We start from the raw sequence: 24866 nt of genomic DNA, 5'->3' as shown, positions 1-24866 counted from the left end.
GTATAAATGAATTACTAAACAAAAACCTTCAACAGTTGTCTGCCTCTGGCTCAGGTCATGATCCTGAGGTCCCAGAATCCAACCCTGTATCAGGATCCTTGCTCAGGGAGGAGTCTGCTTCTCCTTCTGACCACCCCCTCTCTCTTGCTCTCTCTCTTTCACTCTTGCTTTCAAATAAATTAATAAAATATTAAAAATCTTAATAAAAAAAGCCTCAGAGAATTAAAAAAAAATAAAATGACAAGAAAGGAGACAAAATCAAGCTAGAAAAGCAGAACAAAGAGAAAGTACAAAATAACATAGTAAAAATAAATTCAGATCAATTGACAGTCATAATAATCAGTAAATAAAAAATAGTAGACTTTAAGGCAAAAATTATTCTTTAGAAGCAACAGAATCACTACACTATGATAGAAAGTTGCATATTACTACTAAGACATAATTCTGAACTTGTATGAATCAAATGACATAGCTCCAACAGATATAGAATAAATTTTGGTAAAACTTCAAGGCTGAGTATAAAAATCTACCTTTAAGAAGAGATTTTAAGGGATCCCTGGGTGGCGCAGCGGTTTGGTGCCTGCCTTTGGCCCAGGGCGCGATCCTGGAGACCCGGGATCGAATCCCACGTCGGGCTCCCGGTGCATGGAGCCTGCTTCTCCCTCTGCCTGTGTCTCTGCCTCTCTCTCTCTCTGTAACTATCATAAATAAATAAAAATTTTAAAAAAAAATAAAAATATAAAAAAAAGAAGAGATTTTAACACCTTCTAAATAATTGATAGATTAACCAGGCAATAAATCAGTAGGAATACCAAAAAAAAAAAAAAAAAAAAAGAATAATATGAACTCAATCTTAAATCTTTACATAGGCCACTACTTTCATCAATAATATAAATATTCATTCATTTTAAGTACACATAAACATTTACAAAAATTGGGGCACCTGGGTGGTTCAGTGGTTGAGTGTCTGCCTTTGGCTCAGGTCATGATCCCGGGGTCCTGGGATCAAGTCCCACATTGGGCTCCCTGCAGGGAGACTGCTTCTCCCTCTGCCTATATCTCTGCCTCTCTCTCTGTGACTCTCATGAATAAATAAATAAAATCTTTAAAAATATTTACAAAAATTGGGCACAGATGTGTTCATAAAATGTGTGTCAATAAATTTCAAAGAATAAACATCATTCAGAAGAAATTAATCATAATTCAATAAAGTTTAAATGAATATAAAAGGGATAACTGGAGAAAAAATCCACACGTTTGGTAACATAGTATTACATGTCTAATAACCTGTAGGTCAAAAAAGAAATTACAATGAAAATTAGAAAATATAAAGCAATACCAATAACACAATAGTACTTACCAAAACCTGTGCTATAAAGCTAAACTAGTACTTACAGGAGAATATGAGGTCTTAAATGATTATATTAGCAAAGAAAAAAGGCTAAAATTAATGTACTATGCATCCAACTTTATAAATTTGAAAATAACAGAATATAATGTAGTAAGTAGAAGGAAATACCAAAGAATAAAAAAACTAAAATAAGAAACAAACATATACTAGAGAGAAATAAAAGCCCAAACTTGTTTTTATTTTTTATTTATTTGTTGTTTGTTTGTTTGTTTTAGAGAGAGAGAAAGAGCAAGCGGAGGGAGGGAGAGGGAGAGAGAATTCCAAGCAGGCTTCATGCTCATCGTGGATCCCCTCATGGGGCTCAATCTCACATCCCTGAGATCATAACCTGAGCTAAATTCAAGAGTCAGACACTTAACTGACTGAGTCACCCAAGCATGCCCAATATTGTTTTTACAAAAGGCTAATAAAATTAGCAAATTTCTGGAAAGATTACTCAATAAAAAAGAAAAAAAAGGCACACATGCACAAACTTCAGAATGAAGGGATATAGTTATATACCTTCAATTATAAAAATAATAGGAGAATGCTGTAACAACTTCATACCATTAACTTTAAAACAAAAATGCAAATTGTTTTAGAAAAGCATAACTACTTAAAACGAACTCAAGAATAACTAGGAAATCTAAATAATGTTAAAACCATTAAGGAACATCAATTTGATTAATATCAAATCAGATGTCAAATATTTTTTACAAACAAACAAACAAACAAACAAAAACAGAAAACCTCATTAGGCCCATATAGTTTTGTAGGTGATCTCTTCCAAACAATCTAGGGAATGATAATTCTAATCTTATTCAAACTCTATCAGCAAACAGAAAAAGAAGAAATACTTTCCAATCCATTTGATAGACTAATGTAATTTTGGTATTAAAACAAAACTAGGACAGTATAAAAAAGAAAATTACAAAAAAAAAAAGAAAATTACAAGTGAATTTTTTTTTGTAGACAGAGATCAGTTTAATTCCACTCAAACAATGAGAAGGATCGAGTTGATGGCCTCCAATTCTTGATAGCAGGAGTCAGATGAATAGACCATATTAGGCCACTACTTTCATGATGGGACCTCCTCTATGATGCATCCCATAAAATTCATACATGTCTATAGCAATCATAAGATGCCACTCTGGACAAAACACCTTAGTAATAACCTGATCATCCTTTCTTTAAAATAGTAAAATGTATTTTTATTATTTATTTATTTTATTTTTAGTTTTTTTATTTAAATTCAATTTAGTTAATATATAGTGTATTAGCTTCAGGGGTAGAATGTAATGATTCTTCAGTTGCATGTTACATTCAGTGCTCATTACATCAAGCACCCTTCTTAACTCCCATCATCCAGTTACCCCATCCTCCCCCAACCCACCTCCCCTCCAGCAACCCTCAGTTTGTTTCCTATAGTTAAGAGTCTTTTATTGTTTGCTTCCCTCACTATTTTCATCTTATTTTATTTTTCCTTCTCTTCCACTATTTTGTCTATTTTGTTTCTCAAATTCCACATATGAATGAAATCATATATTTTTCTGAGTCTTATTTCGCTTAGCATAATACCCTCTAGTTCCATCCACATCATTGCAAATGGCAAAATTTCATTCTTCTTGATGGCTGAGTAATATTCCATTGTATATATATACTGCAATCTCCTTTATCCATTCATCAGTTGATGGACATCTAGGCTCTTTCCATAGTTTGGCTATTACAGACATCTGTGCTATAAACACTGGGGTCCATGTGCCCCTTTGAATCAGTATTTTTGTAACCTTTGGGCAAATACCTAGTAGCACAATTGCTGGGTGGTAGGTCAGTTCTATTTTTAACTTCTTGAGGAAACCCCATACTGTTTTCCAGAGTGGCTGCACCAGTTTGCATTCCCCCAGAAGTGTAAGAGGCTTCCCCTTTCTCTGCATCCTCACCAACATTTGTTGTTTCCTAAGCTGTTAATTTTAGCCATTCTGACAGGTGTGAGATCTCATTGTGATTTTGATTTGTATTTCCCTGATGCTGAGTGATATTGCACATTTTTTCATACGTTTGTTAGCCATTTATATGTCTAAATGTCTGTTCATGTCTTCTGCCCATTTCTTGACTGGATTTTTTGTTTTTTGTGTTTTGAGTTTAATTTGTTCTTTATATTTTGGATACTAGCCTTTTATTTAATACATCATTTGCAAATATCTTCTCCCAATCTGTAGAATACAAACTCTCCCTCTTCGCAGATGACATGATACTGTACATAGAAAACCCAAAAGACTCCACCCCAAGATTGCTAGAACTCATACAGCAATTTGGCAGTGTGGCAAGATACAAAATCAATGCCCAAAAACAAAAACAAAAACAAAAACAAAAATCAATGCCCAGAAATAAGTGGCATTTCTATACACTAACAATGAGACTGAAGAAAGAGAAATTAAGGAGTTAATCCCATTTACAATTGCACCCAAAAGCAGAAGATACCTAGGAATCAACCTAACCAAAGAGGTAAAGGATCTATACCCTAAAAACTACAGAACACTTCTGAAAGAACTTGAGGAAGACACAAAGAGATGGAAAAATATTCCATGCTCATGGATTGGCAGAATTAATATTGTGAAAATACTTTTTAGTTTTGTTAATTGTTTCCTTTGCTGTGCAAAAACTTTTTACCCTGATGAAGTCCCAATAGTTCATTTTTGCTTTTGTCTCCCTTGCCTCTAGAGACATCTGGTAAATATCATTCTTTAAGGAACTCTGTAGTCAAAATTAGATGTGAAAGAGGTTAAGAATATGCCACACAAGCAGGAAGTTGTAATACGCTTATCAAGTGTTCCAGTCACTTTTATGCTGGAATGTGTTTTAATGAGAGATTTAAAAAAAAATCCACCAGAGGACAAGGAGTTGAAGGAAGATAAATGAGGGTAGAGAAGGAAATGGATAGTCAATAGAGATAGTGCAGTTCTTAAAGTGGAGAAATAGAGTATCATGGGGAAAAAAAAGATGTCAAAATAGACTATTGTGAGTGTGAGTAGTATCAATCTTCAGTAGTACCAAAACACTAAAGTAAAAATTTAAGTTGTTAACTGAATTTTAAGCCACATGAGAGTAGGGAGAGCATTTACCATGTTCTGAGCATAGGTCCTGGCATATAATAGACTCTCAACAAGCATTATTGCATGAATGAATGAGTGAATGAATGCATAGCTATTAAAATATTAGCAGTGTAGAAGTACCCATGTGGTACTAGATTAGAATGACAAACGTTAGTATGAATTTATGTTTACCCAAGTGGATATATAATTATGTGTGTATACGTGTATATTCATGGATTATTTTTCTTTTTTTAATTTTTATTTTTATTTACGATAGTCACACAGAGAGAGAGAGAGGCAGAGACATAGGCAGAGGGAGAAGCAGGCTCCATGCACCGGGAGCCCGACGTGGGATTCGATCCCAGGTCTCCAGGATCGCGCCCTGGGCCAAAGGCAGGCGCTAAACCGCTGCACCACCCAAGGATCCCCATGGATTATTTCTTAATTCTGCCTAGTGAAAGCACCAAGAAACAAACAACACTCTGGTAGCTACAAGCATTTCCAGCACTTAGATCTGGGTTTTTAATTTCATTCTCCAATAAAAAGAAACAGTGTTCTTTCGAGAAATGGCCGATTCTAGGCCTGGGGCAGAGAATATACAATATGACCCTGGAACATCTGGTAGTGCCAGAGAGTAAAGAAAGCGGGGGGGAGTGGGCGGGCAAGGGAAGAATATGTCAAGGGGACCCAGGAGTCAACTGAAATAACTCTCTATAGTCAAAACTAGAACAATTAAGCTAAGCACCACCCAATAAATAAAGTAGTATTGGATTATAACTTGAAGGATAAATTAAACATCTGTGAATCCTTACTGATAGAAATAAATGATTGAATAAGTTAATGAGAGAGAGTAAAAGACTTCTGATACAGAAGAATTCCAAATACTTGTGTAGACACTGTTTCCCTCAAGGAGATGGAGCATATCTCTCCATATCTCAAGTGTGGGCTGCACATAGTAGCTTCCTTTCAAAGAATATAGCATCAAAAATGGGTGGTTGAGGGCAGTACTTCATAGTGGAGAACCCCACCAAACACTACCTTAGCCAGGTGTTCAAGGTTAACATGTTCAATAAATCATGTTGATAGCATGTACCCTTGGTATCATGTGATATCATTGTCATAACTGGCACTTAATGTCTATTCTTTCTCCCTAATCCTATAACCCCAGTCTAAGCATGAGAAAAGCATCAGAGAGACCAAAATTGAGGGACGTTCTGAAAATATCTTACTACTTCAAACTGTCCAAGTCTTAAAAAAAAAAAAAAAAAAAAAAGGAAAGTTTGAGAAATTCATAGTTTAGAGGAACCTAAGGAGATAAAATATCTAAATGAAATACAATATCCTGGATGGAATCTTAGAACAGAAAAGGGACATTAGGTAAAAACTATTAGTCAATAATAGCCTATCAATATTGGTTCATTTGTTGTAACATGCTAATTTAAGATGTTAAAAATAGGGGAACCTGGGTAGAGTAAATTAGGATTCTGGGCATTATCTCTGAAACTTTTCTGTAAATCTAAAACTGCTCTAAACTAAAAACTTTATTCAGGGATCCCTGGGTGGCGCAGCGGTTTGGCGCCTGCCTTTGGCCCAGGGCGCGATCCCGGAGATCCGGGATCGAATCCCACGTCAGGCTCCCGGTGCATGGAGCCTGCTTCTCCCTCTGCCTGTGTCTCTGCCTCTCTCTCTCTCACTGTGTGCCTATCATGAATAAATAAAAATTAAAAAAAAAACACTTTATTCAAAATATATCAGCTAACATTTATTGAGGACATAGTATATGGCAACTCCTTTAAGCAGTTATACCTATTAAGTACTTTAATCTTCATGACAACCCTATAATGCAAACATAATTATCCCATTTCATAAAGAAACTGAAGCAAAGAGGGGTTAAGTAATTTGTCCAAGGCTGTCACATAGCCAGCAAGGGCTGGAGCAGGGAATGGGGCCTAGGAGAAAGAATTTTCCCTTCTTAGTATAAGATGACCTCAAGAAGTGCCTCTTAGCACCATGATTTGATTCTCTGATTTTTAATAGGTCTGTTGTGTTGAGGATAGAGTATCTCGCAAGTTAAAAAGCTACTATTGAGGCATTTTTGGGAACTATGGTAACAAATTAATAGGGTTTCAAACTCCTACTAGAGTGAAAGGGGAGGGAGGGAGATTATGGGTATAAATGTGAGTAACTTAAGCTTTATAAAAACAATTTCAATAAAATGAGGAATTTACTTAGTGGGATAAATTGGCAATGGTTATTACCCAAAAGTATAGTAGGGAAAATGGCCACACTCTAAAGGATTAAGACAGCTGGCTTAGGTAGAGTGCATACCATTACATGAAAATAATCATAAAAGTTTTTAAATGTGGATGATTGTCAAATTATATAACTTGGTTGTGAACAAAATTAGAAGCCTAAAGATTATAGTCAGCCAAAGGGGGAAAAAAATAGCCGTCTTTATAAAGAAGGCACTGCTATGCATAAGAGAAAAAGTGAAGTACAACAATCAAAGCATAACAAAGAATGAGGTTTTGTTTTGTTTAATATAGTAGAGAGCTGAAATCTAAGAAAGAGTCAATGAAGCCATTATTTTGGTAGGCAAACCTAGAAACGGTTGGCTCCTGTAAAGGAAATGGTGGAAGACCTGAATAGATTCATTCAGAAATAGGGTGAAGCAGAGAAAGCAGCCTCTAACATGACCTTCAGAAGCAGTATTTGTTCTGATTGACTTGTGCATTGGCTGAAATTATTTTATGTTTGAATGAGTCTTTTCTTATAATCTTCCTTTTCTTCCTAATGCTGGACTCCCAAGTGTTTTCTTTTTCCTCATATTCTTTCCATATTTCCATTTATGTCAGCCATAAGGCAGAGCCTTCATTGGGTATTTTCTGAGTTATGTGTATTCAGAAAGAGACAGAAATGGAGGGTAGGAACTTTTCCTTAATATTAGCAAGTCCCTCCTCCTTTTTCAGGTTGACATCTTCACAAAACAGAAAGTAGATTTTAATGAGAAGGTTCTCTTCCCATTACATTGCTACCAGAAAGACTCTACATTTCAACGAAATCTCCTCTTAAATTTCTTAAAAACATAGAAGATACCAGCATTGTGAATATCTCTGTATACTCCAAGTAGAAGCCAATGCTTATCAACATCTGGGGGGAAAAGATGTTAAATAAGATACATATAATAAAAGCTGTGTGTTTAATAAATGTGATTTTTCAAAGAATTCACCACATGTTAAACTGTAGGAAACTTAATTTTTTTTTAAATTCACTCTTGAGGCGCCTAGGTGGCTCAGTCAGTTAAGCCATCGACTCTTGATTTCAGCTCAGGTCATGATCCCATAGGTCATGAGACAGAGTCCCATGTCAGGCTCCATACTCAGTGGGCAGTTTGCTTGAGATTTTCTTTCTCCCTCTCCCCCTGCCCTTTCCCCTTCCTTCTCCCCCTCCCCACTCATAAACTCTCTAAAATAAAGAAATCTTTTTTAAAAATTAAAAAATTCGTTCTTAAAGGTCAGTGTAGTCAGTAAGTGTTCTCCAGAGAAACCTAAGCAACAGAATATATAGATATAGATACAGCTATGGACACAGATGGACATATAATATCTTTTCTTTCCAAAAAAATTGTTTCATGGCCTGGCATATGATTTAATGTAGGTTCACATCAACCATAGGTTTGAACCTTGTACACAGTAAAAAGAAAGTTATTATTTAACATAGCACACATTTATAAGTGACAGACATTTGATAAAACATTAAGAAATCAAACATTTAGCTAAGCATTCAGAGAAATGACTTACCATGAGTTATGGATTTTGAAATAGTCCCCAAAGGATTTACAGCAAATCCCTTCACTGAAGACATTTAAAATTAGATTCAAAGAAAAACTTGAGTGAGAGCATACTGGAGTGAAAACTCCCACACTAACAAATATAAAACAGATGAATTTTAGCTTTTTCTATTTCTAATATTCACAACTGTCATTTTTGTGATTCATTAAAAAATAGATTTGGTATTCTAAACTCTTGGCCACAAATAACATAAAATAAAATAAAAATTAAGTCCGCATCACTTAATTACGATTCCCAAGACCTATAGGTTTACAAGACATTCAAGGGCAAAACTGTAAACTTTGTTTATTATACTTTTATCATTCACAGAAACAGAGGGTTCTTAGGGAAGTTCTTCTTTAGAAAATGATCTACTCCTGAGCTCCCCACAATTCACTGGGGATTCTGACCTGCAAGCACTACAGCTGATTTTAATTGCCACGATGATGCATAGAGAGAGATGTGATATCTGGAGTAACTGGCTTCTAAACAATGAGGGGCTTTAAAGATTAAAGTCAACACTTTAAATTGCACTCACAACTGAATAGGAAGCTAATGCTGACCATTGAATGCAGGTGTAATATTCTCCATATGTTTTGAAACTTTATAACTGAAAGAGATCAAGCCCCCTGCATCACAGCAATAAAAACTCAAGGACAGTACATTACAACATTGTATTTTGAAGGTCAGAAGTGCAAAGATCATGATGGTAAAATAAGACAAACCTATTGTGAGAAGTGTTCTTAGATGTAGAATGCCAATCTGAGAAATCAGTGCATACTGTGAGGCCTCCTTAGCCAAAGGCAAGCAGACTTTTGTAGCTAAATGTACCTTGAATACCTAAAATGTTGGCCTAGAAGTGAATTGGTCCATAGCTCCCGTGGTTACCTGACAACTAAGAACACTGGGTGCATGAAATGCTGACTAGAGCCTTTCAGATATGAGAAATAATGCCTAGACTTCATGCCTAGATAAGAGTTCACTGAACACTATTAGAATTGAAGCAAAGAACTTTTAAAAGTAACATTCTGTAATCATAGTATCCTTAAGAAGCAGCGCATCCCTAAAAGTAGACAGTCTTTGGTGAATGAAACAGTATTAAATGCAAAAAATTAAATCAGACAAGCCAGGAGTAACCCTACCATGTGAAAGAAAATCCTCCAAATAGTCCAGTTTTGTTTTAGCCACTGACATATGGGAAAATTTATGTAGTAAAGTATATGCTTATAAAGTTTCAACTTATATATAGTTGGGGAAACAATTTATTATACCAAAGAAGCATAAATGTGTGACAGATGGCAATGCTTTTTTTTTTTTTTTTTTAATTCTTGGCAGGGTCCCTTTTTTAGCTGAAAGGCTTTCACTTCTTAAAACTATGAACATTGTCATTCACACCTATTTTCTGAAATTAAACAGACCAATTCTATGATGAAACCTCCTATAAATTTGGTTACTGTATAATGTCTTCCCCTTTTGTATCATAAATTATCTAGAGTGCCACTTTCTGTAGCATAGTGAAACAGGCCAAAAGTAGGCAAAAGGCAAGAAGCTTTCATTTCACATTCTCAAAATCTGTTTTTTAAAAAAATCTTCTACATAAAAAAATCTACAAAATCTTGTTAGGACTTTTAACAAAGGAAACTATAAAAAAGGTGATAGCGAAGTACATTATTCCATCCTGAAATCTTTATATTTGACATTTAAAATATTCAATTCCTCCAAATCATTTGCTAGATCATAATTTATGTTCACAGATGTCTTAGTGAAGAGTCATGGTTCGTTTTCTGAAAAATGAGCAAAAATGTCCATAGGCATATGTGACATAAGCAGACTAATTTATTGTATTACTTTCATATGCAAACATCTTCTTTAAAGTAAGAAATTTATGAACTTGATAAAGAAGTGAAAGAATGTACTGTGGGAGCAGGTGGAGAGCAAGGTAAAGAGTGGATACCTCTAGCTGCAGTCTCTGGAAGGGCAAGGATTCGATTTTTTAGCCTCCCACAGTGGCCAGCACTGCATCCTGCCCACTTGAAAGTCACAAGTTTGTTTTCCTAGGCCAGTGGGGGAAGGCTGGCTACTGTTAGGTTTATCTAAAGCTGACTCTCAAATGCAAATTATCAAAAATGTTAGAGTAGTTAAGGTAACTCCAGCTGCTATTGCAAATGCCAACATGTCAGCAGCTTAAGAAAATAAAAGTCTATTTCTTATTCACTTAGTGGTCCCAAGCAATGCATCTGGTGGAGAAAGAGTGGAGTTCAGGGCTAAGGGAGACTCTAGAACCTCTGTGCCACAGCAAACATTCAGAAATGCAAGGCTTTCAGTGTCACCCCAATATCCAAGCCAATTGGGGAAAGAGCATGAATAATGCTTGGGGGATATTTTTAAGGGCGAGGCTTGGATGTGCTGATACATCATTCTGTTCATGTCCCATGGCTAGAACGCAGTAACATGTTCCCATCTAAGGATAAGAAAGGCTGAAAAATGTTGTCTGACTCTCACAGTAGGAGGAAAGAGAATGAAATGTTTGATGAACAGCTAATCAGCTTTTGCCACAATATATGTCACAAAAACTTTATTGCTGCAAAAATTGGGGTTAGACAGCCCTCACTTATAAGACAAAGCTAGTGACACTTTCTCTGCAATTTTAAAGAACACTTAATTTTACTTTTTTTCTCCTTATTCCATCTTTCCTCTTCATTTCACTTTCTTATCTGCAACCTATTTTATTAATCATCCACTAGTGATTTGGCCAAACTGATTATCCATATTGATTTATATTGAAATATGCATATGCATTCAAGAAGAAAGAAAATTATTAACATAGTATGCCATACATAAGCATCTAGTTAACTTTTTTATGAAATCTAACTGGAAGGTCAACAAACTTTTTACTGCTTTTCTAATAAAAATGCAAGACCTTTTTCCCAGATGGTTTAAACCTATGGGAAGAATTATAATCAAAATGTAGAATGATGTAATCAATGATTACTTACATTTTTTTGTCTGTAAGCCATTCATCTTTATATTCAAGCTGCAATCCAAAGACAGTTTTCATCTTATAAAGAAAATTTAAATGACTGACAAAATTTTGGAGAGATTTCTATGATAATGTACCAGTGTCAGCCTAGGTGGTTGCTCTGGAGACCCTCAGGAAAATCTCTTTCTGGCATGTTTCCTCTGGGCTCACTATGCATCAGACAAGAGAAGGCTTCCAGATATGATTTCTGAGTAGGCTGCATGAATGTAGTCCCTCCCAGAAGATAAATATACATATTGCAGCAAGAAGGGAAAAGTTGATATTTTTTGGAAATTTCCTGTGAAAAGACTGTTTCTAGAAATTGTGTGTCCTCTTTAATATCTGTATTAAAGAACTGGGCCGGGCGGAAAAAGTTGCCCTTTGTTGGTTCAAATTATGAATTGGAGTTGAGAAGCAGCAGCATCTTTAAACCTGCCTCTCGCCCCCAGTGAAGTAAGGTAGTAGTGGCTGGATATCACTAGGGCCCTCACATACATTTTATTCCTCAAAGAAAGCAATAAAACCATTGAAACACCTTCCCCTGTAGAAGGTCAGCTGGCAGGTTGTGCTGAATGAAATCAAGCTGCAGGTCATATGGGTCACCTTAGCCATCCCTGGCCCATTGGGATCATTGATGCATCTCACCTCCCAGCAAGTGCAGGGTTCAAGGGAATAGTTAAACATTGCATTTTACAGGTACTAAAAGCAAAGCGTCCTTGGTTGAGTTCTACCCCTGTCTGTCCTTAAATTAGTATTACTATAGTAAAAAAATTAATAAAATTAAGTATAGCACCTCAAAGAGGGGGATCTCTCATTTTGGCAGTCCTAAAACAGTTGCTGAGGAGGTTAATTAAGCACAGTGGATTGGGTACCTGGGCAATCCTGGATTCTAACCCTGGTACTGTCAAGCACACACTGTGGAACTTGAAAAAAGGTGGTTGTAAGAATTAATTGATATAACTATGCGCAGGATATAGCCAGTGATCATGAAACAGGAGCTCTTGTTATTACCATTACTATTATTACTATGATTACTATTTAGGGGACTTTGACCACCTTTAGGTAGTGGTGTGTGTGAAGGGTGGGGAGAAAAAGAAAGACTACTCACCAGTGGAGGACAGTTTGAGGGAACTGGTGCTGATTAGGCAGAGAAGAGACCTAGAAAGACCATAATCTCAACTACAGTTCTCTGAAGGACCTCTTGGAGAAGTGATCAGACTGACCTGTTTAGGAAGTCCCTGGGAAGAGGACCCAAGACCAAAGCAAAGGATGGAGGTCCGGGAGATAAAGTTGGCTTCACATAAAGAAGATTAGAATGGATGAGAAAGTGGCATGGGATGTCTCTGGAGGGAGTCAGCTCACCATTCTAAGTTGCCCAGGATGGGGAAAAAAGAAAAAAATGTGTAGAAATCATGGACGGGATTTCAGGGATTTTGAGTTTTCAGACAATGCGTCGGACCAAATGGGCTCCAAGAAGCAGCAGAGGAGCAAAGCCAGTAAAAGGAAGTAGGCAGACGAGCTCCAGGCCAGCCTGGGCCTGACCTCCCGTACTTGCACGGTTGTTCTGCTGGAAAATCGTAAAATTTAATCAAGGGGTCTGGAAGTCCCGCCTGGGAGTAGCCGCGCGCTGAGAAGCTCGGTTGCTGTGGCGACGGATACGGTTGGCCAGCGGATCCAGAGCAGATTTGGGGGAGGGGAGCCGAAGTCGTTCAGGACCTGGGCGTGGCTCCGGTTACTATGGTAGCGGGGACGCTTAGTCCGGGCCTGAGCCCAGTTTAGACGTCAATGCTCTTCCCGTCCTTTGCATGGCACCCAAGAAAGAGAAAGGCGGGACTTCGAGCAACAGTTCTAAGATATGGGAACCTTCGCTCATCGGTGCACACTTCAATCAGGTGAGCCTGAGCCCTGTAGGTCCTCTCGGACCCTGTCACGGCCAAAGCCCCGCCAGACCCTCCAGGCAACGCCGCCTCCCCTTCCGAGAACCTCTTGCTTCTGCTCTCCCAGGCCTGGTCGCTCCTCCCACTAGAGGGCCCAGGGTCTCATCTGCTGAGAGTGGGCGTTAAGAGGAGGGAGGGGATGCTGGGTGAATCAGTGCGATTTCAAAGGATGGAGAAAGCTGAGTGCTGGGGAACAGAGGTGCTGTCGCTCTGACACCTCAAGATCCTCTTCAGGGAAGTCGCACAGATGCACTCCAAAATCATACTGGAGTTGTCTTATGATCTGTTGGCTTCCTCTTGATCTCTCCTGAAGGACAGAAATCCTGTTTGATTCATCTGTAGCCTGGCCTGTAGTAGAGATTCACTGAATACTATTGGCAAAGAGAGGTGGAGTAGCTAAGATATCAACGTATTTAGTACAAGTGAGCCTTGTGCGGATAGGAAAAGGTGAAATTCTTATGCAGTACCCTGATTCCACGATATCAAAGACTTGATATATTTTGCAGGTTTTGTAAGAGATTGGAGTACTGAGGGATTGGCTGCTAGATTCAGCCACCGGGTGGCAAAAAAGCATCAGGCAGTTTATAACCAACCTGCAACATGACTTCCAATTGCACAGCATCCCGACCAGGCTAGCTCCCCATCCCATCACACCTACCAACATTTAGTTCATTGGGGAGCCAATAGCTCTTCTCACCTGTTGCTAGGAATCCACTTCTACACTTAGTTGTTTCTAGATCCAAGTTAACATTTGGATGGAGAAAGGTTGCTTCTGAGAATTCCAGCCTGCCATTCCAATGTATGTTAAAAACTAGAAAAAAGATATTTTTCATTTTCTGTATGTGTGGACTTTGCACTAAAGAATCCATACTTAAAGGAAAATATATCCAAAGTCTTTTTTGTCCTTATTTTCTCCTGCATTTTTTTTCTCTAAGAACAGTAATTCCATCTGATATGGAATTCCACCTGGTGAAAAATTTCATGAAAGTAGTTAAGATACTGCTAATGTTGACATGATGTCATGGAATTTGGGGTTATATCTATGACTTTAAGAAAGAAGGATGTCAGCTCAGTAATTCTCAGTGACATTCTCAAATTCTGAAAGTTGTTTTTCAAAATATTCTGTAAAAGCACCCTCTCTTTTGCTTTTATAAGTCAGCACTAGCCAAAATAACTTTTTCTCCATTTTCTTTGAGATTGTGTAGGCCAAGTTTGGGCTTGGAGTGAAACTTTCTGCTTGAATTATAAACTGCTGAACAACAGAATTTGATGGAGGTGCTGACACTGCATTAGCTTTAGTGTTGCAAATATGAAGCTATAATTTTCCTAGTTGAATGGAAAACCTAGAAACACTATTTTTCCTTATGGCTTGAAAACCTGAAATAATATTCAGCTTTCTCGGTTCTGCTCAAACAGTAAAATTTCAATAAATCTTATATATTAAAAGAAAGAATTTGAACTCAAGGTAATAGGTAGTCTTAACTACAAAGGCTGAAACTCTTCAGTTTGTTAAATACATGGTTTTTTAAAGCAGGGGAAGACAACTGTGCTCCACTTCCTCTCCTACTTTTTTTTTCCCCTCAGTTTCATTTCACATCTGCTCCAAGAGAAAAATTCCTGGATTAACCCAGAGGTCCAATGTCCTGAGGCATGCCTTAACCACCAATGTAATAGACTCTGAATTTGGGCTAAAGATGATGAGAGAGGTGTGAATTCCTTATTCACAGGGTTTAGCAAAGTGTTTTGCAGGTAGTGGGTACTCAAAAAATGTTTTGCCTTGGCACCCAAAGTTTCTTTCTGTATAATTGCTACTTATAGAAACATTGTTGCCAGTATGTATAGTTGAGAATGTGTGTTCTGTGTGTTGTGTGTGTGTGTGTGTGTGTGTGTGTGTGTGTTAGGGATAAGAGAAAGGGAAATTCAGTCTCCCATAAGCCAGTTTTTAGAATTAACTGATTAAAGAACTCATATCAGTAGTAATTTTGAACTGGTGTTCACATGCAGCTGCATTAGACTTTAAAGAGATCAACAAGTTTATAACTTGGTTTTGACAAATTTACTTTGTAATGGTATTTTGGGCTATCCTTTCCAGCTGAACTAATTGCTCTTTTTTTTTTTTTTTAAGATTTTATTTATTGGGATGCCTGGGTGGTTCAGCGGTTAAGTGTCTGCCTTCGGCTCAGGGCGTGATCCTGGAGACCCCTGGATCGAGTCCAGCAACAGGCTCCCTGTATGGTGCCTGCTTTTCCCTCTGCCTGTGTCTCTGCCTCTGTGTGTGTGTCTCTCGTGAATAAATAAATAAAATCTTTTTAAATAAGGATTTATTTATTTATTTATTGAGAACGAGAGAGTTGGGGGGAAGTGGCAGAGGGAGAGAGAGAGAGAGAGAAGAGAATCTCAAGCAGACTCTGCACTAAGTTACACAGTGGGACACAGGGCTCAGTCTCAGGACCCTGAGATCATGACCTGAGCTAAAACCAAGAGTCAGACTCTCAACAGACTGGGCTACCCAGACCCCCGCAGTTGCTAATTTTTCAGTACACTTCAGTTGGTTCTAAAACACAAAAGATAGCAAATAACGCAAGATATTTGTTACTAAGCACTAAATAACTAAATAGAGACTAGAAGTTAGGAAGATGAATGTGGGCTAGGATTGTCAGGAAATTTTTTGTAAAATAATTTGCCATTAGCTAGGCCCTAAAGACTGAGTAGAATTCAAGGAGGTAGAATGAAGGAAGATGATTATTTTAGGTAAGGAGATCAATATACATGACTTAAATAAATCTGGGATGTTTAAATTGAGATAGAGAAGGACACCTGGGTGGCTCAGTTAAGTGTCTGCCTTGGGTTTGGGTCCTGATCTCAGGCTCTCAGGAGCCTGTCTGCTGGGCTCCCTGCTCATCGGGGAGTCTGCTTCTCTTTCTCCCACTCCCTCTGCTTGTGCTTGCTCTCTTGTGAAAGAAAGAAAGAAAGATAGAAAGAAAGAAAGAAAGAAAGAAAGAAAGAAAGAAAGAAAGAAAGACGAAGGAAGGAATGAAGTAAGGAAGACGGAAGGAAGGCAGGACGGAAGGAAGGAGAAAGAAGAAAGAAAGAAAGAAAATAAAGAAAGAAAGAAGAAAGCAAGAAAAGAAAGACCGCAGACAAAAGATAAGAAAAAAGAAAGAGAAGAACCAAGAAGCCCGAAACAGAACGACAGCCCGCCCCCCTCGACAGAAGCCAGAAAGCAAGAAAGAAAAGAAAGAAAGAAAAGAAAGAGAAATGTAGATCAGACTGCTTCTGGTATACATTGCTCCAGAATTAATTCCATCAATCAAATGGTCATTTACTAACTTTGCTATCTATGTGGCAAAACATTTATCTTGTTAATATACATGAACTATCACACCTCAAATTAGATAAAAAGAAAATATTTAGGTACTGGCAATAATTGGCAATAAAATTATAAAAATACAACTTAGTGTGGGCTTGTATGTGACGTAGACATTGTATTTATGATCTCCAGCAGCATTAGGGAGTTAAAGATGCTTTTAAAGATAAAATCTTTCCATGCAACTGTCAAGGCAGCCTCTATTGGCCACAGTGAAAGGAAGAGGTGTTAACCTAAGCATTCGGTGACTGAAGGTGCTATCTGGAGACATTCTGGTCTAAGATATTTTTATTTGTTATTTTTTTTATTGCAATAAAATGTGGTAACATGAAATTTGCCATTTCAACCATTTTTGAATGTGGCATTAAGTACATTCATGTTACTTAACCATCAACCATCACTACCATCTATCTGCAGACCTCTTTCATCTTCCCTGATTGAAACTATACCCTTTAAAGAATTCCCTATACCTTTCTCTCACTGGCTGCTGGCAACCATCATTCCATCTTTTGTCTCTATGAATTTGACTACTTTAGGTATTTTATGTAAATGTAATTATTCAGTACTTGTCTTTTTGTGACAGGCTTATTTCACTTGGCACAATGTCCTCAAGGTTCTTTCATGTTGTAGTATGTATTTAGATTGCCCTGTTTTTAAGTCTGAATAATATTCCATTGTATGTACAGAATACATTTTATCTATCTATGTATCCATTGCCAGGCATTGATTTGCTTCCAATTCTTGGCTATTGTGAATAAGGATGCTATTAATATGTGTGTACAAAACTCTGTTTGAGTCCCTGTCCCTATATTTAATTTTTTCTGAGTATATATCTAGAAGTAGGGCTTGCTGGATAGTATGGTAATTCTATGTTGAAGATTTTTTAAAGATTTTATTTATTTATTCATAAGAGACACAGACAGAGAGAGAGAGGGAGAGACCCAGGCAGAGGGAAAAGCAGACTCCCCGCAAGGAGCCCCATGTGGGATTCGATCCTGGATCCCAGGATCACACCCTGAACCAAAGGCAGATGCTCAACCGCTGAGTCCCATATGTTTAAATTTTTGATGAGCTGCCATAACATTTTTCACAGTGACTATACCATTTTATGTTCCTACCATAAATGCACAAGTGTCCCAATTTGTCCACATCTCCACCAATACTTCTAAAATTTATATATATATATATATATATACATATATATGTATATCAGAATGTATTTATATTCTGATGTATTCATATATTTATATTTATTAATATATATTAAATTATATTTATATATATTCAGCCATCCTAATGAATGTGAAGTGGTATTTCATTGTAGTTTTAATTTGCATTTCCTTAATGATTAGTGATATCACACATCTTTTTATATACTTTTGGCCAATTGTATATCTTTTCTTAAGACTTTATTTATTTGAGAGAGAGAGCATGTATTCAAGAGTGGGAAGGGGCAGAAGGAGAGAAGCTCAAGCAGACTCCGTGCTGAATGTGGAGCCCCACTGCAGCTCAATCCCAGGACCCTAAGATCATGGTCCGAATCAAAACCAAGAGTCTAAGGCCCAATGGACTAAGCCACCCAGGTGCCCCAAATTGTGTATCTTCTTTTGCCAATTTTTTTTAAGATTACATTTATTTATTTACTTTTTTGAGAGAGAGCACAAGTGGAGGAAGGGGCAGAGAGAGAAGGAGAAGCAGACCCCCCACTGAATAGGGAAACCAACATGGAGCTCTATCCTAGAACCCCAAGATTATGACCTGAGCTGAAGTCAAGACACTTAACTGACTGAACCACCCAGGTGCTCCCTTTTGCCAATGTTTTTCATGGAGTTGTTGAGTTTTTTTACTATTGAATTATAGGGCAATTTATATATTCTGGATACTAAACCATTATGAGATATATGATTTGCAAATATTTTTTTCTTTTCTCTGTATTTCCTCTCAACTCTGTTGACAGTGTCCTTTGATGCACAAAGTTTTTAATTTTGAACATGTTCAATTTATCTAATTTTGCTTTTGCTGCCTGTGCATTTGGTGTCACATCCGAGAAATCACTACCAAATCCAGGGTCACAAAGCTATTTTGCTATGTTTTCCTCTAAGATTTTTATGGTCTTAATCTTGCGTGTAGATGTGTGGTCCATTTTTAGTTAATTTTTGTTGTATATGATGTAAGGTAAGGATCCAACTTAATATTAATATTAATATTAATATTAATCCAACTTAATATTCTTTTTGCATGAAATATCCAGTTTTCCCAGCACCAATTGTTGAAAAGGCTGTCCCTTCATGTGGAGAAAGGGTGCCACAAGGGACAATACAAGTGCAACAAAATTTACTACCATATTGAATGTGGCTTTTTCTTGATTGGGCGTTCACTTGGTTGCCTTCGGTCTTTGGTTTCAGAGCTCCTATAGAGTTATTTTAGTCAGTCTTTAGTTGTTCTTTCATGTTTCCAGGGGGTACAGAGGGCACATAACTGCCTAGTCTCCTATTTTGTTGATGTCACTGTGGTCTAAGAGAATTTGTAATCAATTCTGATTTTTTCATTTATTCCAAGCCTACTATATGTCTGAGAAAGGCTGAGAAAGTAGAGATTAATAGAAGCTTTGTTCATGACAATTTAAGCAAATTTTCCACAATTGTCCAAACAACATAGCCATTACTTATAGGAGCTTACAGACTGCAAAAGGCCTGTCTCGGGATGTCCACTCTCACCACTGCTATTCAACATAGTGCTAGAAGTCCTAGCCTCAGCAATCAGACAACAAAAAGGCATTAAAGGCATTCAAATTGGCAAAGAAGAAGTCAAACTCTCCCTCTTCGCAGATGACATGATACTGTACATAGAAAACTCAAAAGACTCCACCCCAAGATTGCTAGAACTCATACAGCAATTCGGCAGTGTGGCAGGATACAAAATCAATGCCCAGAAATCAGTGGCATTTCTATACACTAACAATGAGACTGAAGAAAGAGAAATTAAGGAGTCAATTAAGGAGTCAATCCCATTTACAATTGTACCCAAAAGCATAAGATACCTAAGGATAATCCTAACCAAAGAGGTAAAGGATCTATACCCTAAAAACTCAGAACACTTCTGAAAGATCTTGAGGAAGACACAAAGAGATGGAAAAATACTCCATGCTCATGGATTGGAAGAATTAATATTGTGAAAATGTCAACGCTACCCAGGGCAATTTACACATTTAATGCAATCCCTATAAAATACCATGGACTTTCTTCAGAGAGTTGGAACAAATCATCTTAAGATTTGTGTGGAATAAGAAAAGACCCGAATAGCCAGGGGAATATTTAAAAAGAAAACCATATCTGGGGGCATCACAATGCCAGATTTCAGGTTGTACTACAAAGCTGTGGTCATCAAGACAGTGTGGTATTGACACAAAAACAGACACATAGATCAATGGAACAGACTAGAGAATCCAGAATTGGACCCTCAACTTTATGGTCAACTAATATTTGGCAAAGCCGGAAAGACTATCCACTGGAAAAAAAACAGTCTCTTCAATAAATGATGCTGGGAAAATTGGGCATCCACATGCAGAAGAATGAAACTAGACCTTGCACCATACAAGGTATGGTGTATGGTCTCTTGCACCATACACAAAGATAAACTCAAAATGGATGAAAGATCTAAATGTGAGACAAGATTCCATCAAAATCCTAGAGGAGAACGCAGGCAACACCCTTTTTGAACTTGGCCACAGCAACTTCTTGCAAGATACATCCATGAAGGCAAGAGAAATAAAAGCAAAAATGAACTATTGGGACTTAATCAAGATAAGAAGCTTCTGGGGGATCCCTGGGTGGCGCAGCGGTTTGGCGCCTGCCTTTGGCCCAGGGCGCGATCCTGGAGACCCGGGATCGAGTCCCACATCGGGCTCCCGGTGCATGGAGCCTGCTTCTCCCTCTGCCTAGGTCTCTGCCTCTCTCTCTCTCTCTCTCTCTGGGACTATCATAAATAAATAAAAATTAAAAAAAAATGATAAGAAGCTTCTGCACAGCAAAAGAAACAGTCAACAAAACTAAAAGACAACCTGCAGAATGGGAGAAGATATTTGCACATGACGTATCAGATAAAGGGCTAGTTTCCAAGATCTATAAAGAACTTATTAAACTCAACAGCAAAGAAACAAACAATCCAATCATGAAATGAGCAAAAGATATGAACAGAAATCTCACAGAGAAAGACGTAGACATGGCCAACATGCACATGAGAAAATGCTCCACATCACTTGCCATCAGGGAAATACAAATCAAAACCACAATGAGATACCACCTCACACCAGTGAGAATGGGGAAAATTAACAAAGCAGAAAATCACAAATGTTGGAGAGGATGTGGAGAAAGGGGAACCCTCTTGCACTATTGGTGGGAATGTGAACTGGTGCAGCCACTCTGGAAAACTGTGTGAAGGTTCCTCAAAGAGTTAAAAATAGGCCTTCCCTATGACCCAGCAATTGCACTGCTGGGGATTTACCCCAAAGATGCAGATGCAATGAAACGCCGGGACACCTGCACCCCGATGTTTCTAGCAGCAATGTCCACAATAGCCAAACTGTGGAAGGAACCTCGGTGTCCATCGAAAGATGAATGGATAAAGATGTGGTCTAGATACACAATGGAATATTACTCAACCACTAGAAACGACAAATTTGCTTAGATGTGGAGGGACCTGGAGGGTATTATGCTGAGTGAAATAAGTCAATCCAAAAAGGACAAACTTTATATGGTCTCATTCATTTGGGGAATATAAAAAATAGTGAAAGAGAATAAAGGGGAAAGGAGAGAAAATGAGTGAAAATATCAGTGAAGGTGACAAAACATGAGAGACTCCTAACTCCGGGAAATGAACAGAGTTCATTTGGGTTGGGGTTGGGGTGACTGGGTGATGGGCAGTTAGGGGGGCACTTGGCGGGATGAGCACTGGGTGTTATGCTATATGTTGGCAAATTGAACTCCAATAAAAAAAAATAAAAAAGGCTTGTCTCTGGGTAATGTCAGATAGCTTCAAAATGACTGAGCTATCTGTATTTCAATTGGAATTTTGTGTTATGGTCAGAACTTTTGTGTCAACACAGGATAAAAGAACTTTACGATGTTTTTGACAGTAAGTGACAGCATGATAACACTATAGAAAATATTCAGAATGCCAGTAAGAATCCTTTTTTTTTTCCCATTAAGATATTATGGACATTTGTCTCAAATGTGTTCTTCACAAAACCAAATGTGTTCTTCACTAGCACAGTGCCAGTGCCCAAAGTTTGCATTGATTTACATATCTCACAGGTAGAGTTTTGGGGATTTTGCTAATTTTGTTAAATCCTTTCATTTTTTCAGATTATCTGAGGATAGTTATTTCTTTTCATTTGTTCCTGGTTTTAGTTCTCATTTTTATGTGTAGCAGAATGGCAGCCATAATTCATGAGGCCATCTTTAGGCATAGCAATTATTCCATTTACATATTGTGACCCACCACAAAAAAAAAAAAAAAAAAGAAAAAAAGAAAAAAACCATTAAAAAAAGAGCAAAAGAGTTTATGGCAATCCACATACTCTTTAACCCAGCCAGTTTCGCTCTTCTAATACACTGACTTTAGGTCCCTAATACCCAACTTAAGGGACTAGACACTTATTGTTATTTGCCTTACATTTATCACTAAGATGTTACTTCTTGATTAAGACTTCAGTTCCTCTTTAATATGAATATCTATATGCTTAAAAATGTTTGGGAACACCTACCATCATATATTGAGGTCCTTACTGAGAGTCAGGAGGTCTTGTTTCCAACTTCCATATTTTCATTTTCAGTGTGTGTTTTTATACATTTAAATGTATGATACTTCTCAAGTAAGTAGGGATATTTGCATCAAAGACAAAATTTGATGTTATACATGGTAGTGCCCTTCTTTAGTATGCTCACTCAGAGGTGGAGACTCCCAGGGTATCTGGGCTAACCTGCCCCTTTCACATCACTGACAACCCAAGCATTTCAAGGTCTGGTTCTTAGACATGCAGTGATTTATCCACTCTCACTTTGGCTCTAGGCTTTATCTTATAATTCAGTACTTAGTCACAGAATGCCTTGAATTATGTGCTATCTATTCATGGTTTATAGAGCACAAGTATAATGTGAGCTGCCTCACAGCAAATCACATCTTTCTATTCCTTGTACCTACCTCATAATAACTAGCATGGTTGTAGGCACATGGTATCACACTCAAAGTATATTATTGGAATTAGTTCATTGATTTACTTTGAAATAGGAATAAATCTATACTGTGGAAACCAGGACAGTTAGTAGACAGTGGAGATGTGTTCTAAGAGAAAAGGAAGGGACAGAAAGCATTTACATAAAAAAGCATCACAACAGATACATAACACGATTATGACAGTGCCCAGAAAACAACTATGCAATGATGCTGTTTCACTTCTCAGATATTTCATCTGCCAGCCAGTAGATATTAAATGAAAGTTCTTCGAAACATTTAGTTAGTGGTCTCTCCTTATTGTACTTCAGTTGAGGAATAGTATTTTTCTCTTATTAAATGTAGTTTAGTAACAATAGCTGAGTTGTGCACATTTGAAAAATAGTAATAGAGCTCCCTCCAGTCTTGGGCAAAGTTTATAATTCTTGTTAAAGATTTAACAAGGTGGATAAGGATTCAAGATAGGTATTGCTGAAATATTAATATCCCAGACCTCTTAAACAAAGTTATAAAACATACAGATATTAAGATGATAATAAACTAAGTTAAAGTCTGTTTTTTTGAGAGGAAAATGTTCAATTAAAATGAACTGCTTGAACCATTACAAATATATTTTATCAAAAAGGGAAATACATTTTATTGGGCAGAATCCTTAAACTGTGTTTGAGAGGCAGTGAAGGATTTTTCAACTTTTTTGATCTTAAACAGGGAGCTATTTCTCATGTTAATGTGTATTTAAGACTTACTGGAAATACTCATAATATGAGCTGAAGACTGATGTCTGGCAGCAAGCATATTTCTGAAATTGGGTTGGTTTTTATTACTATATTTTCTGAAATATGCTTTCATTGATATTTACAAAACAAATTGCCAGTTCACACAAAGGTTGTTTTAATAAAAGCCAACAAAAACAACTGAGTTGCTAGGAAGAATGTTAAGAGGGAAATGGACTTTTCATAACCTCACATTATAATTTCTCCTTTTTGGACAAAAATGTATTATTTGAGTGAATTTGGAACCAAAAGGAATTAGCATGTCAAAATATCTACCTAGATGTTATATGTGATCACTTATTGCAAATGAAAAATATTAAATATAAGTAAAATATAAATGTTGCCAATATGAGCTTGGCAACCCTCTAGGAAAATTTTAGTTAAGAAATGGTGCACGTTAACCATGTTTCAGCTTTAGCCTTAGAAACCATCATTGGCTCCCAGATACCCATGGGATAAAATCCAAGATGCTCTGCCTGGCTTTCATGGCCCTGTCTAATTTGGCCTTTCTCTGCCCATCCATCTTTTTCTCTTTCTACTCCAGTTGAATGGTCTCTGTAGTATCCCCAGGCACATAGTGACTATACCCATGCAGGTTCCTGGCCTAAAGACCATCCAGCTCCTTCTCATTAAAATCCTCCTTCATATCTTCCAGAAAGAAGCTCAAGTCACACAGTTCTGTCCCTCACTGACTTTTCTCCTTCTATTAAACTACTCCAGTGATGATTATCTTTACTGCTATCCTACTTTGAGGTGTGGGCCAACAGTTTCAGCATCATCTACTATATCTATGTTCCCTTACAACACTGCAAATTTCTGGAAGTAGCAAAAGGTTTACATACTTAATTCCTGGTCATAGCACTTACTAAGAGTGATATATAAGTACATAGTGATCTTCAAGAGATACTTTTGAATTAAATACATTGAATGCATTTTACTGTCTCCGCCTCCTGGCCTGTTTTCTCCTTTGAGCTCTAGGATTAATCCCAACCCATTGGTTATAAGAATGTAAATTGAAGAAAATCTCAAAGCCTTAATTTTTGCAACCATAAAACAGGGACAGTGTTCATACCTCCCTTGCAGATATTAGGACGATTGTTGAAAGGATTTAAAGGCATCTAGTGCATAGTATTTCAGGCTTCACATGTCCAAACCCAAACCTCAGGTTTTCCCTTTCAAACCTGCTCTTCATCTTCTCAGTGAGTGGTCTCACCATTCACCTAGTGA

At 37.4% G+C, this 24866-nt stretch overlaps 1 protein-coding gene across 1 annotated transcript in view; it reads left to right on the top strand.

Moving 5' to 3' along the window:
* Nucleotides 1-13003: 13003 nt before the first annotated feature.
* The window catches only part of SPAG17 (sperm associated antigen 17), a 220697-nt gene continuing 208834 nt past the window's right edge, over nucleotides 13004-24866 (top strand). The window contains 1 exon segment of the mRNA XM_025453376.3: nucleotides 13004-13223. Within this exon segment, the coding sequence (XP_025309161.3) occupies nucleotides 13137-13223 (87 nt within the window). The 5' untranslated portion in view covers nucleotides 13004-13136.

This window comes from Canis lupus, chromosome 17, assembly GCF_003254725.2.
Source record: "Canis lupus dingo isolate Sandy chromosome 17, ASM325472v2, whole genome shotgun sequence".
Lineage (NCBI taxonomy): Eukaryota > Metazoa > Chordata > Mammalia > Carnivora > Canidae > Canis > Canis lupus.
The sequence above is the reverse complement of the archived record's forward strand: the minus strand, read 5'-3'. Positions and strand labels throughout refer to the sequence as shown.